Source organism: Dermacentor andersoni, chromosome 7, assembly GCF_023375885.2.
Source record: "Dermacentor andersoni chromosome 7, qqDerAnde1_hic_scaffold, whole genome shotgun sequence".
NCBI classification, from domain to species: domain Eukaryota; kingdom Metazoa; phylum Arthropoda; class Arachnida; order Ixodida; family Ixodidae; genus Dermacentor; species Dermacentor andersoni.
The window spans coordinates 169040289-169057452 of NC_092820.1; the positions used below are offsets into that span (position 1 = coordinate 169040289).

Below are 17164 nucleotides of genomic sequence, written 5' to 3' on the forward strand. Positions count from 1 at the left end.
CCATTGTCTCCGATACAGCGCACACAGGCAGTCACTCGCGACGGCGCTGGCGCGTCTTGAAGACCGGCCACTTTCGGAGCAGACAGACCTGGAACGCCAACTTATCAGTCATCACACCACAAGACAGTCAAGGCCCTCTTGAAATTTTTACGTTCGAGTGGCCTATTGGAGAGACTGCAATTCTCATGGATGTTCATGACCATCCTTATTATTTCTTTCCTTTGCATTTTCTCTCCGCTGTCCTTTCCGTCTTTCATTTCCCTTTCCCCTTTCCCCAGTGCAGGGTAGCAAACCAGAATCTTATCCCGTTAACCTCCCTGCCTTTCCCATCCCGTTTATCTCTCTCTATGCTAGCGCTGTACAAAAGTCTGTACAGTGGAACACACAACTGTTAACTATAATAACTGATAACTAACTGATAACTATAATAACTATACTAACTGATAACTATAATGCCGGTATAATGTAGCGATTCCTCTCGCTACATTCTACGACTTCCTTATCATACACAGCTCACGAACGGCTGATCACGGTGATAATTAACGCAGGCGGGGCGCAGCTCGGACCACTGAAGAAGCGCGAAACGATCTATAATTGGAATGGAATTGCTGCATTCTCCCGGCCTAGGTTACCGATAAGGCGTACGATGTATCGTACCCACGAGGAGCAACTTTTCGTACAATGCGCATGAAAAAAATAACCCCTAAAATTCTCCGCTCTCCGCTCTCTGTTATACACACTCCCTCTACAGCACCGGGAAGAAAGTGAGAAAGCACTGTAATCATTCTCAATGATAAAAATTTGTTTATGAAAGGTAAGCAATAAAGAGATAGATTTGTGACGAATTGTCGGGTGAAAGTATATCTTAATTGTGGAACGTTTGTTGGGGTACATTCTGAAAAAGAAAGAAAGAAAGAAAGAAAGAATTAGGCTTGATTAATCAAGACCTATCAATCACACTATCAATCAGGTGATTGAAAAATGTGCGGAATATAACCAACCCTTATATATAGCTTTCATTGATTACGAGAAAGCGTTTGATGCAGTCAAAACCTGAGCAGTCATGCAGGCATTATGGAGTCAGGGTGTAGATGAGCCGTATGTAAGTATACTGAAAGGTATCTATAGCGGCTCCACAGCCACCGCAGTCCTCCATAAAGAAAGCAGCAAAATCCCAATAAAGAAAGGCATCAGGCAGGGAGATACGATCTCTCCGATGCTATTCACAGCGTGTTTGCAGGAGGTATTCAGAGACCTGGATAGGGAAGAATTGGGGATAAGAGTTAATGGAGAATACCTTAGTAACTTGCGATTCGCTGATGATATTGCCTTGCTTAGTAACTCAGGGGACCAACTGCAATGCATGCTCACTGACCTGGAGAGGCAAAGCAGAAGGGTGGGTCTAAAAATTAATCTGCAGAAAACTAAAGTAATGTTTAACAGTCTCGGAAGGGAACAGCAGTTTACAATAGGTAGTGAGGCACTGGAAGTGGTAAGGGAATACATCTACTTAGGACAGGCAGTGACTGGGGATCCGGATCATGAGACTGAAATAATCAGAAGAATAAGAATGGGCTGGGGTGCGTTTGGCAGGCATTCTCAGATCATGAACAGCAGGTTGCCATTATCCCTCAAGAGAAAAGTTTATAACAGCTGTGTCTCATCAGTACTCACGTACGGGGCAGAAACCTGGAGGCTTACGAAAAGGGTTCTACATAAATTGAGGACGACGCAACGAGCTATGGAAAGAAAAATGATAGGTGTAACGTTAAGGGATAAGAAAAGAGCAGATTGGGTGAGGGAACAAACGCGAGTTATTGATATCTTAGTTGAAATCAAGAAAAAGAAATGGGCATGGGCAGGACACGTAACGAGGAGGGAAGATAACCGATGGTCATTAAGAATTACGGAATGGATTCCAAGGGAAGGAAAGCGTAGCAGAGGGCGGCAGAAAGTTAGGTGGGCGGATGAGATTAAGAAGTTTGCAGGGACAACATGGCCACAATTAGTACATGACTGGGGTAGTTGGAGAAGTATGGGAGAGGCATTTGCCCTGCAGTGGGCATAACCAGGCTGATGATGAATCAAGACCTTGATCGGAGCTATAGATAGCGACAAAGAAGACATACGACAGGGCCGGCGACAACTTCGAACCGAGTTTATAGAGAGCAAAAAGTTGTTTTTCAAGTCTGTCTGTGCTCTTACACCATTGACAAGCTACAGCGAAATTTAATCAGCAGTTGGTGCAGATGCACACTGCGAGACATCACGTGGTGACGTCACGAGGCCGAAAGCAACGTATGATGCTTATCGAGGGATGGACGGAAAGGAGATGTGGAGGGCACGGAGAAGTAATGTCGCCATGGACTGTGGTAAGAAGTTGTGTAATACTCGCATGTTTACTTCCTGCGTCAGTGAACTAATGGAAACTGGTACTCGCGAATGCGCTTTTGCACGCACGAGCTCTACGCGTTCTACTTCGTGTGTAGGAGCGTGGTACTCACGTGCCCCCTACCCCTTCTCTCTCTCTCTCTCTCTCTCCCATGGTCGTTCGCTAAATGCGACAAAGATTTCGGTCGTTCCGAACGTACTCCTCAGAATACAGGTCACTTTAAGCCCCAGAACACGCTGCAACGCCCTCTTAATAGTCTTATTAAAGTCGAAGGTAATTTGGCAGCTCCAGCAGAGGCGCCGTCGTGCTTTACCCTCCACCCTCCCCTTGGCCATTCAGCACCTTTCTTTCTTTCTTTCTTTCTTTCTTTCTTTCTTTCTTTTTTTCTGTCTTTTTCTCTCCCTCTTTCTTCCTTTCAACTTTATAACTGTTGGAAAGATGTTTTTGTTCACCAAGTCCTTCCGTTGGCATTCATTTCATTGGTCCGTACCATATTCTGAACACTAGAACAAAGCAAAAGTAAAAAAGAATAAAGTAACGGAAATAACCAAGACTGATCACGCATCGCAGGCCACTCTCACACCAGACGCCAAATTATTATTTATTTTTACTTTCGCTCGCCCACGACCGGAACAACCGCGTGTATCTTCCAAACTTCGCTCCACTGCTGTCTACACTTCTCTCTCGCGGTGTTTTCTTTTACTTTTATTATGAGTTTCCTGCTGCTCTTGCCGCGAAAGAAAGGCGGCAAACGACGAACTCTCATTGGTTCGCGTGTACGTCCGGGAACTTTCATTTTTCCCCATCCTCTTCCTCCGGCAGAGAAGAAGCGTCCCCGATCTCCTGCTTTTGTAGCTTTTTCTTTGTGCCGTCACGTGGTTTCCAGCTCTCATGTCATGTTGCGTTAGGAAAACAGATAAAGCAAAAAAAAAAAAAGAACGGAAGGAATCTCTCGGGACGCCGGGCAGGGGGAAGCTGCTGCTAACGCTGCATAATTAGCGCATTTTATTAGGGCCGCGCGAGCCGTACTGTACACGCCCCACTCTTTCTCTCTTGCCCGGTCTCATTTCTTTCCCTTCTTGGCCGCTTGGAGCTGTCGCTTCTGCTCTTTGCCGCCTAGTGGCGCTGAGAAAGCCCCGAAGGCTCGCATCTCTTTGTTAGCGCCAGTTGGAGTAGAAACTTCAGCAGCGCTATGTACTTGCATGGGGGTATATAGTATACCGTGAGTGTCGTTTTCTTGTTCTCGAGCCTTAGGAAGACATTTCCTTTTCTTTTCTAATGCGTGCTTGTGTCCTCCTTTATTCGTGGCCCTAATTCTTCGGTGTTTTGATCATTATTTCATGTAGCCTTCCTCCTGCGCCTATTCCCCTTCTTTGCAAATTTCCTCCCGTCAAGCAATCCGTTTCATCCCGATTACATTACGTCTTCTCCTTCCATTTTCCTTTCATCATTATCATCATCACAATAATAATAATAATAATAATAATAATAATATTATTATTATTATTATTATTATTATTATTATTATTATTATTATTATTATTATTATTATTATTATTATTATTATTATTATTATTATTATTATTATTATTATTATTATTATTATTACCACCGTCTGTGCACGTATGTTATATACGAACTCTCACGTGTACCAGTACCAAAACCAGCAAGTTCTTTCTGGGCACGCAAATGAAATTGATTGATTGATTGATTGATCGATATTATTAGTAGTAGTATTATAGCAGCAGCAATATGAAATTACTCCAATAGTACTGCGCACTTCAATAAACATTCACCGACCGACCGATCAACAGTGTGAAATGCAGGAAATGACGTTTAAATCTCTTCAACGGTTATCAAGAATCACTCCGTTTGGTCTACCGATAGTGGTGTGGACAAAACGGTGACAAGTGGCTATCGTCGTCGTGCGCAATTAACGCAAAATTATAAGGCGAAGATAACAAAGCGACCACAGGTCTCTAGGTTGCATCTCTAGAGGTCTGTAAATAATATATGGTGACTTGAAACAAAGCAACGAAACACACGCAAACACAATATATATATATATATATATATATATATATATATATATATATATATATATATATATATATATATATATATATATATATATATATATATATATATATATATACTGTGTGCGTGTGTGTGTGCAAGATTGTCCCACTGAAGGTATCAGAAAGAACTCGCTGAACTGTCAAAACTGATCAATAAGGAGAAAGTAAGGGCTATTCGAAGAGGAAGCAGTAAAGAAAGCAGTAAAATATGGCAGCAGCATCAACTCTATGAGAAGAAAACTTGGCATAGGGCATTGCAAGATGTACGCGCTGAAAGATGAGCAGGGTAATATCAACAATAATTTCGGTGAGAGACCAAAAGCAGCACAGGAATTCTATACTTACGTGTACAGTACCCAGAGGAGCTACGCTACCTTCATTCGGAGTAGTCATGAACAGGATACAGAGGCTCCTTCTGTGACTAGCGATCGAGTTAGACGGTACTTGCAAGACATATAACGGGGAAAAGCGGCAGGAGAATATGGAATAACAGTCCATTTAATTAAATATGGAGCAGATATCATGCTTGAAAATCTTGTGGCCCTTTATACGCAATGCCTCACAACTTCAAGTGTACCAGAGAGATGGAAGAATGCCAACATTTTACTAATCCATAAAAAGGGAGGCGTTAAAGAATTGAAGAATTATAGGCTCATTAGCTTGCTTTCATTATTGTATAAGATATTCACTATGATAACTTTCAATAAAATCTGAGTAGCACTTGACTTCAATCAACCAAGAGAACAGGCTGGCTTCATGCAGGAATGGATACTCTACAATGAATCACATCCATGTCACCAATCAGGTAATCGAGAAATATGCAGAGTACAATCAACCTATCTATATGGCTTTCATAGATTATGAAAAGGATTCAGTAGAGATACCAGCAGCTATAGAGGCGTTGCGTAATCAAAGAGTACATGCGGCATAAGCGAATATCTTGGGAAATATCAGAATAAAGTTGTTTCCAGAATAAAGTTGTTTCCATCCATCCATGGGAAATATCTACAAAGATTCCGCAGCTATCTTGGTTCTCCACAAGAAAAGTAGAAAGTTACCCATCAACAAAGGCGTAAGAAAAGGAGACACAATCTCTCCAATGCTATTCAATGCATGCTTAGAAGAAGTATTCAAGCTATTAGACCGGGAATGCTTAGGAGTGAGGCTCAACGGCGAATGTATCAGCAACCTTCAGTTTGCAGATCGCATTGTCCTGTTCAGCAACACTGAGGACGAATTACAACAAATGATTGAGGACCAAGATTAATATCCAGAAGAGAAAGATAATGTTCAATAGCCTGGCACAAAAACAAGAATTCAGAATCGCCATTAAGCCTCTAGAGTCTGGAGAGGAGTACGTTTATCTTGGTGAGCTACTCACAGGGTACTCTGATCATGTGAAGGACATTTACAGATGAATAAAAATGGGTTGGAGTGCACACGGCAGGCATTACCAAATCCTGATTGGGAGCTTACCCCTATCGTTGAATATAAAAGATCATTGGAATCTACCGGTGCTAATATGTGGGGCAGAAACTTGGCGGCTAACAAAGAAGCTTGAGAACAAGTTACGGACTGTGCAATGAGCGACGGAATGAAAAAAGTCGCAGTTTCGGCCGAAAGGCGAAGCATCGATTGCGATAGCAAATTAGTAGACGGCTAGCTATACGAAGTAAGGATAGTGGTTTTATCGGCTTTATAAACTTGTAGACCCGCCGTGGTTGCTCAGTGGCTATGGTGTTGGGCTGCTGAGCACGAGGTCGCGGGATCGAATCCCGGCCATGGCAGCCGCATTTCGATGGGGGCGAAATGCGAAAACACCCGTGTTCTTAGATTTAGGTGCACGTTAAAGATCCCCAGGTGGTCGAAATTTCCGGAGCCCTCCACTACGGCGTGTCTCATAATCAGAGAGTGGTTTTGGCACGTAAAACCTCATAATTTAATTTTATAAACTTGTAAACATAGGCGTACTAACTAAATTAGCAAGCATGGTGTCACGCGTGCACAAGCAAACATGAACACATCTCACTTGATGGACGCGGAAACTCGCTGTCGAAACGCTGCAGTGAGGAAACGCGGCAGCAGCAGCGAGCGAATTGACCTTCGTGCGGCCCGCTCGCATCAACGCGAACTAAGTCGCGAAAACACAGCGCAGCGCGGACTCTGTGCCCGTCGCAGATGGCTTTCAAAATAAGCGGCGCGGGCGGGCTCGCGCAGCTGCCCGGGCCGCCCGAAGTAGAACGCGCCACCCTTCCCTCCCCTCCCCACGAAGCCTTGCGCACGACGGAAGGCGGCGCGCTTCGTCCCCGCTTTCGTCTGTTGCGTGCGCGAGATTGAGACGCGATCGCCGGCTCACCATCGCACACTTTCACTCGCACATGCAGCATACGACGCGCAGTAAAAATTTTATCGCCCTTGGACGTTATACGGAACCTCACGGTGACGGCGACGACGACGGCAGATATGCGTCTGGAGTTCCCATACAATTGTTATCGCAATAAAATGTTAGGGGTAATGTTAAGAGGCAGGAAGAGAGAGGTTTAGATCAGAGAGCAAACGGAGATAGCCGCTATTCTAGTTAACACTAAGAGAAAGAAATGAAGCTGGGCAGTCCATGTAATAACTGGTGGACCATATTACAGCCACAGAATGGGTGCCAAGGGAAGGGAATCGCAGTCTGGACGACAGAAAACTAGGTGGGGTGATTGAAGCGGAAATTTGCAGGCGCAAGTTGGGATCAGGTAGCGCAAGACAGGGGTAATTGGAGATCGCAGGATATATATATATATATATATATATATATATATATATATATATATATATATATATATATATATATATATATATATATATATATATATATACGGTTGGTTAAAAACCTAGTTGTTATGTTCTCATATATATTTCTCTCTTTTGGTTGATACTGTAGCAACAGCTATAGTATACGTTCGCCCGTACTGAGTTATGAATCTCCATGAGATGGCGAGCTAGCTTTTCCCCCTGATTGCACGGATACCATGTCTTTTATATTACGCGCGGCGCTGCACTCAATTACAGCGATGAACACCAAGAGTCCGAGCCATTGCAATGCATACGTTGATGAGAGAGAAAAGAACGAGAAATCAGAATCGAAGAGCCGGCTTCGCGCGACACTCGCGTCGATAAATACAGAACATCAAGGTGGTGAACAGAATAAGATGATGCCAATACGAGCACATGAGTGCCTGCGAGAAAAATGGAGAGAATGGGAAGACCCAGGGTAGAGAGTAATGCGAGAGGGGAACGCTTATGATAAAGTAATTGTCTGGGCGACAGTTCTTCTGGCAGTAAAAAAAAAAAAAGCATGAGGGAGCAAAGAGAAATCATCGTCTGCGTCCCCGCTCAGCTACAGAAGCCAATAAAGGCTCCACGTCTGTTCAGCAGGGAAGAAAAATAGAAAGCGTAGTAGACGATATATTGGTGGCGACCATCGAGCCGGCCAGTCTGGAGCGTCGGTGGCGCCCCCTGTTGCTCGAGCGCGCCAATCAGCTTATCGGAGCCGAATTGCGTAACGTCGCTCACGTGATGTCCTCTAAAGTGACGGCTCTTTTCTAATATTCTTTAGCGCTGTCTTTTCTCCTGATGCCCTTTCTTTCTACGCAGGTTTATTTTTTTTCTTTAGGTTATTTTGCGCTCTTTTCTGGAGCCCTGTCGTGCTTGCTTCCAATGAAGGCGCGTTGGCGACATCGATGGGAGCGGCTGGGATTCGTCTTTCCCTTGGCACCTTTTTTTTTTCCCCTTGGTTGGGCAGCGTATGCGTATATGCGCCCTCTTTTATGGATCGCGAATCGATGGGCGTTCTCCATGCACCAAAGGCGCATGCGCGTTTGCTTTTTGGTTTGCTTTTTGTTTTGTTCTTGCATTTACGCTGTTGGATGCCGTTTCGCGATTCATCTTTTCGATGTCGATGGCTTACAGGATGTTAATTTCAAGTGCGGTCTGTTTTTAAACATAACTGATGTGCGTATCTTGGCAGGGCTGTGAAAGAGATCACTGTGTGTCGGGTGCAAATAGAAGTTCACAGAAATGGATCTGTGTTTTCGAACTGAGGTGAAGGCGTATCTTCTTACTTGAAATATCGTGCTTTTTCAGCGCCGTAGCGCTTGTCACCTTGCTTGGCTGTGACATTGTCACGGCTACCGGCGCACGAGACATGAATCTGGACCGACACACCAAACACAGCTATAATATATCATCGATAAGACCTCGCCAAATCGATATACATCCGCAACAATGGTTACACTGAGTTTGACCTCTCTCCTTTACACCAATATCTTTCCCAAATTCTTATATCGTTTCACCAGTTCTCACAACGTCCCAATAAGTCACGTGCGGTGTGGCGCTTACATGTCTGAGTCGGTGCAGCTCCTCCGCATTGCTCGGCGCACCACTGGCATCTCTGCTGAGGGCCGTCTCCGTAGAACTAGGCCTGGCTTGTCAAGCGTTGTCATCGGTGAGGGCGAGGTTGTCCCCGTAGCATAAGACGGGACCGTTGTCCTCGGACCGAGCCTTTGCTGGCGACCACGGTGCACAGCCGCGGGCGTGGAGGATCGAACCCGGCTGGTGCATGCAGAGCCACCGGTGTCCTCCTCCAGCTCAACGCTTCGATCTCGACGTCCTTGGTTCAGCGCCTTCTTCGCCCAGGGCTTTAACTGACTTCTTTCTTCTCCTCTAACGGTGTTCTGTCATTTGCCACCTTGCTCCTTGTAGGCCACGTCAGCCTTCTTCCTCTTCCTTCTTCTCTCTCTTCTTTTTTCTTCTTCTACTTCAGCTCGTGGCAGACATGCATGCCAATTCTGCCGCTGAAGTGTACCGTGTACAATGACATTGAGCCTTTTATTGCGATAGCAATTATATGGACACTCCAGGCGCATTTCTGCTGTCGGCGTCGCCGTGAGGTTCCGTATAAAGTCCAAGTGCGATAAAACCGTTACTACGCGCCGTATGCTATATGTGCGAGTGAAAGCGTTCGAAGGTGAGCCGACGATCTCGGCTGAATCTCGCGCACGGAACGAACGAAAGCGCGGAGGAAGCGCGCCGCCTTCCGTCGCATGCAAGGCTTGGAGGACGGGTAGAAAGAGGGGGCGCGTTATAGTCCGGGCAGCCCGGGCTGCCGCGCGTGCCCGGCCGCGCCGCGGTATCTAGAAAGCCATCTGCGACGGGTACAGTTTCCACGCTGCGCAGTATTTTCGCAACTTAGTTCGCGTTGATGCGAGCGGCTACACGAAGGTCAATTCGCTCGCTGCTGCTGCCGCGTTTGCTCACTGCAGCATTTTCACAGCGAGTTTCCGCGACCATTGAGTGACATGTGTTCATGTTTGCTTGTGAGAGCGTGACACCACGCTTGTTAATTTAGTTAGTGTGTCTATGATTACAAGCTTATACGGCCGATGAAACTGCTATCCTTCGCTGTCCACTAATTTGCTGTCGCAATGGATGCGTCGTCTTTCGGGCGAAACTGCGACCTTTTCCAAAGCTGGCAAAACCATGTTATCGCAAATACAGGATGCATGCAATTCATGCCTGTGCTTGCACCTTAAAAGCTTCAGCGTTTTTAATCTATATAAGCTGAAATTGGAACAAGGCTGTTCAGAAAGACAATCGGCGTAATAGATGGCTATGAACTAAACATTACTCGCACCATTTGTTCTTTGTTAAGAACCATAAGAAATATTTGGGGTTAAAGATGGATCATAGCAGTGCTGGGTCGACACTGCATATTAATGTAACACTAAAAGTCTACCGCAGCGTTAGACACCAATGAAATGCACAAAACGTGGTATCGTTTTAAAAACGGCGATTCTACGTTCCTGAATTATGCAAGAACTCTTCCTTTCGAGAGCAACGAAATTTCTTTCCATATTTGGCATTAATCGTGTGCGCAACCCAAAACTAACATGTCTCGTGTAAAATGTAATCGCTCGCCCAAAACGTCGCAAACCTGACACTGACTTGTTTTATCCATGCACTGAAGCGACCAAATTAATTGCGCACAATCACATGGAAGAAGTATTCAAGCTATTAAACTGGGAAGGCTTAGGAGTGAGTATCAATGGCGAATACCTCGGCAACCTTCGATTTGCACATAACACTGTCACGTTCAGCAACACTGGGGACGGGTTACAACAAATGATTGAAGACCTCAACAGAAAGAGTGTACGAGTGGAGTCGAAGATTAATACGCAGAAACGAAAGATAATGATCAATAGCCGGGAAAGGGAACAATAGTCTGTGAAGGAGTACGTTTGTCTAGGTGAATTACTCACAGGGGACCCTGATCATGAGAAGGAAATTTACAGAAGAATAGAAATGGGTTGGAGCGCGTACGGCATACATTGTGAGATCCTGACTGGAAGCTTACCATTATCATTGAAAAGAAAGGTGCACAATCAGTGCATTTTAGCGGTGCTAACATATGGGGCAGAAACTTGGAGACTGACAAAGAAGCTTGAGAGCAAGTTAAGGACCGCGCAATGAGCGATGGAATGAAGAATTATAGGCGTAATGCTAAGAGACAGGAAGAGAGCGGTGTGGATTAGAGAGCAAACGGGGACCGTCGATATTCTAATTGACATAAAGAGAGAAAAAAATGTAATGCGTGGGTTACATAACCGGTGGGCCATTACGGTTACAGAAAGGGTGCCAAGAGAAGAACGCGCATTTGGGGACGGCAGAAGATTAGGTGGAGCCATGAAAATAGGAAATTCGCAGGTGCTAGTTGGATCGTTTGGCGCAGGCCTGGGGTAATTGGAGATCGCAGGGAGAACGAATTTTTCTTCTTCAACTGCGAAGGTTTTCCTTCGAGAAACCCGTATGGGTTTCCTTTGTAGCAGTTGCTACGATTAGGTGGATGTCTCATTTTCCCTTTATCAATTACTTCTCTCCACCTTGCGAGTTTCCGCAGAACTATTACGTAAAACTTGCCTTCGTTTCCAGTTCTTGATAACTTTGATTTCGCCCTGCCATCTGCAAGCCGTCTGGTTAGCTCAGATGGTAGAGCAAACGCCTCAGAAATGCGGTGGTCCAGGGCTGCTCAGGTCCCAGACCAGGACGAATTTTTCTTCAACTGTGAGGCTCTTCTTTCGATGAAGCCGTATGGGTTTCCTTTGTAGCAATGATGCTACGATGGGGTGCGTGCTACGATTGGGTGGATTGGGCGGATGCTACGATCGGGTGGCATTCCGTAACCTCATTGTAGGACGGTGCGTGCACTGAAGGACTTTACCATTGCACGCCGCTGCCCATGAGTCAGAAAACTCCGTGCCCAATATTTTTAAACATATTCCTTTTATTTTACGCCTCTTTCCTTCTGTCTTTCTCTTCCCAGTTCTCTTCCTTACGCAGAGTAGCATGTCAGTGATGACTATACGCCGCCTAAAATCTATGCCTTTCATTAAAGGGCCTATCTCTCTCTCTCTCTCTCTCTCTCTCTCTCTCTCTTGGTGATTGTACAATACGCGACATCGGCCGTTTTACATGGCGTGGCCAACCTGTTACCGCTGTCACGGCCGAAAAAGAGAGAAAGGGTGTGGCGTTGCCCATCTCTTGTAGCGGCGCATACGTAAGTACTGCTTCCGGCAACACTCGCTCTAGTGCCATTGAGTGCATAATGCAATGCTAGGCCACGTTCACATTGACAGAACGTTGTTTTCAGCACGGCGTGGTATGCTATTATGTAAAAGACCAAATATGGCGCGCAGGGTGGTGTATTCAGGTGGCAGCGGCGTATTCAAGTTAGGGTCTGACAAATGACTTGTATGGGAGCCATTTGGGCGTATGCGGAGCATGAGTAAGGTGCTGTTTCAGGAACCCTAAGGCCTTCTTTGCTGACGAGATTGCGTTAGTCGCGCATTCCAGGAAATGTCGTTGAACAGTATTATTCCAAAATACTTGTACGTTAGAACTGTTTCTACTTGGGCGGCTTCAATCGCTAATGTGAGAAAAGAGAGTTGCTGTGGTCAGAAAAGAAAACAAGTTTCCACGTGTTGGGGTTCAGGGCCCAACTTAATGAGCCAGTCTTGCTTTTTATTAAAGTCATCCTAGCGAGGTCAGACAACTTGGTCATCGTACGATGTATGGCACAGTCATCGGCGAACATGCAAAAAGGACAAGATACATGTAGCTAAAGATTGTTAGTATATGAGGAAGCGAGGCGGTCCCAAGACTGGCCCCTGGGAGATGTCAAAAATGACAGGTGAGTGCCAGACGAATCGGTGAAATTTGCTGATCTATTTTTAATTACACCAGGCGGAAGATGCCATGTAGGAGACTTTCGATCCCACACTTGCCGAAAACAAGCAGCGAACGTTCTTACGTACTCCGGTGCGTTCGACAACAGGGAGGGCATACAGAAAGCAAAAATCACTTTCTACCTAGCTCAAACGACATACGTATTAATTTTCAATTCCGAACAGGTCCAAACCAAAGACGGCAGGCAACGAACAAGAGGATCTAAGGAAAGGAAAAGGATTGGTGCAGAGAAGGGAGAAAGTTAAAGAAGGGTCTGGAATTCAGCATGTGGGCGTAATTTTCAGGGCGACTGTGTTCGAAATTTTCCTACATGTTTTCCTGCCACCTCCTCGACTACCGCTATGGGGGAGACGTTTCACTCCCCAGTCCTTGGCACTCTTCTGAGTTGACAGGAAGAGGGAAATATTTAAAGAACGGGAACAGTAAAGAAAAAAGGTATGATAATTAGGGAATGCTTCTGGTGACGTCACACCTGATACAGTAATTCCCTTGGCTATCGTTGTGACAGTGGCCTCTCTTCCCGCAATTAGTGGCTCCTCGGTACGGTCCCAGTTTATGAGGGATAGAAGGGAAAGAAATGAAGCAACAAAGCGAAAACATTGGGGAATTGAGGAAAGTATTCGATCCATGACTTTGCTCCGACGTTTCACACGTGCAATATCTCGTCAACTTCTTTGTCACAGCCGTCATTGCTCACCGCCAGTCGCGCTTAGGCGCGGCTTTGTGTTAAAATGGGAGAGAAGGGAGTGGGTAAGCGAGATCAACAAGAGATGATGATTTGGGAGTTGCGAAAAAAACCTTTGTTGGCAGCGTGTAAACGGCCAGCGGACCGTTTCACTCCCTCTGCCTGCTCTGCTCGCAATCATTCGGCGCTTGAGACTGCCCTGGCTTCAAAGAGAGTGAGGATGGGCCTGGGGGAATAGGGAAAAGGTTGGCACACGCACCCGCTAACGCGAGCTGAGTTCGCTCGCTCGACGGAACTCTAAACAGGGCCGCCAACAACAGCCAGCCCTATAGTGCAGGAGAAGCAGCAAGGAGTACGCGCTGACGGCGTCTGCGGCAGCCTATAGCCGGCTCCGATATTAGATCAATATCGTCAATCGCAGGTAAATATTAGTTTTCCCGAGGCGTCTTCTTCGAAACCCCGTCGCTCCCTCTCCCCCTTCTTCGTTTCGTCGCCGTCGCTTTGTACAAGACGTCAGCGAGGAAGTAGAGGGGGAAGGAAAGAAGAAGACCTCGAGGAAGAGATAGCGCGTCGCCGCCTGTGCTCGAAGCCGCCGCCGTCTCCTCGGTTCTGTCGTCGTCGCCGCGGCGGGACCGTTCCGCTGTGAAAAAGTCAACACGGCCCCCGGGGCAAACACACGGTGCGGACCGTATAAAGGGAGAAGCCAGACCCAGGGCTCGGCCCCCTTTTCGTACACGCGGCGGCGCCGACGGAGGAACTCTCGCGTGCAGCTCGTTCGCGGATCTCTTCGGCTCACCGTACGCGCTCCGTGGATGTGCCGGCTGGTGGGCGACTGCGGCGTATACTGCGGGTGTGGTTCGTCGTCGCTGCGAGCAGCTGGGTGCGTGTTTTTCTGGCTGCCCCAAGAAGCCTCGCGAAACTTGTCGCGACCCCGGTCGAGGTGCGAGACTTCTTGACGTGTCCCCTTGTGTTCAACCCGGAGTGCACATTGTGGTGATAAAAAAAAACAGTGTTCACTCCGTCTTGCTCCGTGGCATCGCCAGATTTCTCCGCAGTGCTGTCATTTCTGAGTTTCGCTCTCTTGATTTCTAACTACGTTGTGCGTGGGGCTGCAATGCGTCTTGGCGAACAAGATAAACTATGAGCGGCCTGTCTAAGGGGGTGGACCAGGGACACTGACGATAGTTGATATAGGTTTCAGTTTAAGTTATTGCGCTTTGGAAGTGTTGGCAGCGAGTATGAAATTGTCGCCAGCTTCTCCGGGACTATAAATTGTTGGCCGTGTGGTGAATATGGTACAACTGAAGGGCATTATAACACTTTAATGTGTTCCGTGTATTACGAACATCGGCAAATGTTGGAAACAGTCCGTCCGGGAAATGCGCAAGCTTCACGAATGAGTCGCCATTCTACGAGTGGGAACATATTTTTCGCAAGTCAGCGCGCAGATACGTCCACGTTGACCGTCGACGACTCAAGTTGTGGGCGGTTATCTAAAGTTCGTTTTAAGCTGCCTTCTGTGCAGGTGAAATGTTAAGCGCGAAGCTACGTTACAGGCATCAGTGTTGAGTTCGTCTGGCGTGCGCGATTGGTTACGTGTGTGTGCTACCCGTGAGTGGTAACTCGGTGAGCCTGCAGTGAAATTGACTTCCCTTTCTATTCTCTTGGGGTTTGTGCTCGCAATGGCTTCTGCGGAATATTTTCAACGTTACCTTTTCTTCATCCGCGTGTGTGTTCCAATTATTGTGCATACCAGTAGCAGTGCTGGAATAATGGCGGCTGCACCACTCGCACATACGAATATGTGAGGCACGTTTTCGGTGTCTCGGTTAGTTAAATGAGCTTCCCTGGTTGCACCTTGCACCGTGAATCATGAGGCCCATTGGAGGGCGACGGATTAATTTCGGTCCCCTAGGGTTCTGTAAGGGGTGCCGTACAATCTAATCGGACGAGTTTTTTTCGCATTCCCTCCGCGTTAGAATGCGGTCGGTAACCGAACCCGCGACTTCGTGTACTACAGCCACAGAACGTCACAGCCGTTGAATCACAGCGGACGGCTAGGTGACTGGCTGACGTGCTAACAACTCCTCCAATATATTTGTGAGTGCAGAACGATAAAATATAGGGCATTAGCTTGCATCATTTCGGCTGCGTTTGTGACTATACAGGGTGTTTTTTTTTCTTTAGCTGCGCCAAATCTTTAAAATAAGAAAAATATAAATCACGGTAACGTTATAATGTTGCCATTAGAATGTACGGATAGGCAGCCTCTAGATACAGAGCAATTGCCGCACTTACGTGCGTAATTGACGAAGTTACGGTAATGAACGTTCTAATTATCAACAATAGATGGCTACAGCAAATGAGTACTTTGGGGCCCGTCCTCGACGCTACCTATGCCAACGATTAAATTGTGAACAGCGGATTTCATGTGGGAGCTACGCGAACAATTAATTCGTCTTGGAGGGCTCTTTGAAACCGAAACTGGCTGGAAAAAGAGCGTCTGCGTGGTCGATGTCGTCGCCCCCCTGCCTTCCCTCACGTCTCCGAGGTCACCGCCGGTCCGGCCCCGCGAGCAGCTTGCGTTGTCTCCTTGCTGTGTGCGGCGTTGGCCTAGCGCTTCAATGCCGGCTGGCCGCCAAATTTACTTCGTCATTCCGTCGGGCCCCTGAAACGGCATTTCTTCGGTGGAAGTGGACACGTGGCGCCCAACGGAATGACGAAGTAAATTTGGCGGCCCGCCGGCATTGAAGCGCTAGGCCAACGCCGCACACAGCAAGGAGACAACGCAAGCTGCTCGCGGGGCCGGACCGGCGGTGACCTCGGAGACGTGAGGGAAGGCAGGGCGGCGGCGACATCGACCACGGAGACGCTCTTTTTCCAGTCAGTTTCGGTTTCAAGGAACCTGCCAAGGCGAACTAATTGTTCGCGTAGCTCCCACATGAAATCCGCTGTTCAATATTTAATCGTTGGCATAGGTAGCGTCGAGGACGGGCTTCAGAGTACTCATTTGCTGTAGCCATCTATTGTTGATAATTCGAAAGTTAATTGCCGTAACTTCGTTAACTACGCACGTAAGTGCGGCAATTGCTCTGTATCTAGAGGCTGCCTATCCGTACATTCTAATGGCAACATAACGTTACCGTGATTTATATTTTTCTAATTTTAATAATTTGGGGCAGCTAAAGAAGAAACACCCTGTGTACACACACGCGCATATCCACTGTAGACGCGCACATTATACAATGGGCTTATATATCTGCAATCTGTGCTACTGCTCTCTACCTGCTTGTACTAATCTTATGCGGCGTCTATAGTTTTCGTTCGTTAGTATTCCATCATGTGTTTGCGTGACAACTCCGAGGAAGCGCGTGCAAATGTATGCACAATGTAGAACAACTCAGCAGCCCTAGCTTACACTTAGGTCTGTTTCAAGACCATAAGTGCCTATGAAAGGTGGCACATTAATGTACTCTGCACTGTTTCACTAGTTTCTTGAGCTTTTGACAGAAAAACGAAATAACAGTAAAAAAGTCGTCTGTCTTGAGCGGGAATGATTTACTCGTTGTTCACGATCCTTCATGTTCAGTTCCACTGTACACGCGAACTTAGCTTGGGATAGTGCGCTTTGCCTTACATTTCGCAATATCTGGTTTCACAGGACTGTACTGAAACGTGGAATTTCGCTGATTGGCGATGCCGTCTGCAGGTAAGTGCCAC

The 17164-nt window shown here is 46.7% G+C and overlaps 1 protein-coding gene across 7 annotated transcripts in view; it reads left to right on the top strand.

Moving 5' to 3' along the window:
• The window catches only part of LOC129385277 (uncharacterized), a 283848-nt gene that overhangs the window by 131760 nt on the left and 134924 nt on the right, over positions 1–17164 (top strand). The window contains exons 1-2 of one of the 7 annotated variants that reach the window (XM_072289401.1): positions 14173–14324; positions 17106–17153. The exons of 5 other annotated variants lie outside the window; for them this stretch is intronic. In XM_072289401.1, the coding sequence (XP_072145502.1) occupies positions 14257–14324; positions 17106–17153 (116 nt within the window). In that variant the 5' untranslated portion in view covers positions 14173–14256. Of the gene's footprint in view, positions 1–14172; positions 14325–16997; positions 17154–17164 lie in introns of those variants that run through there. One more of the 7 variants, XR_008612853.2, reaches the window with a different exon arrangement.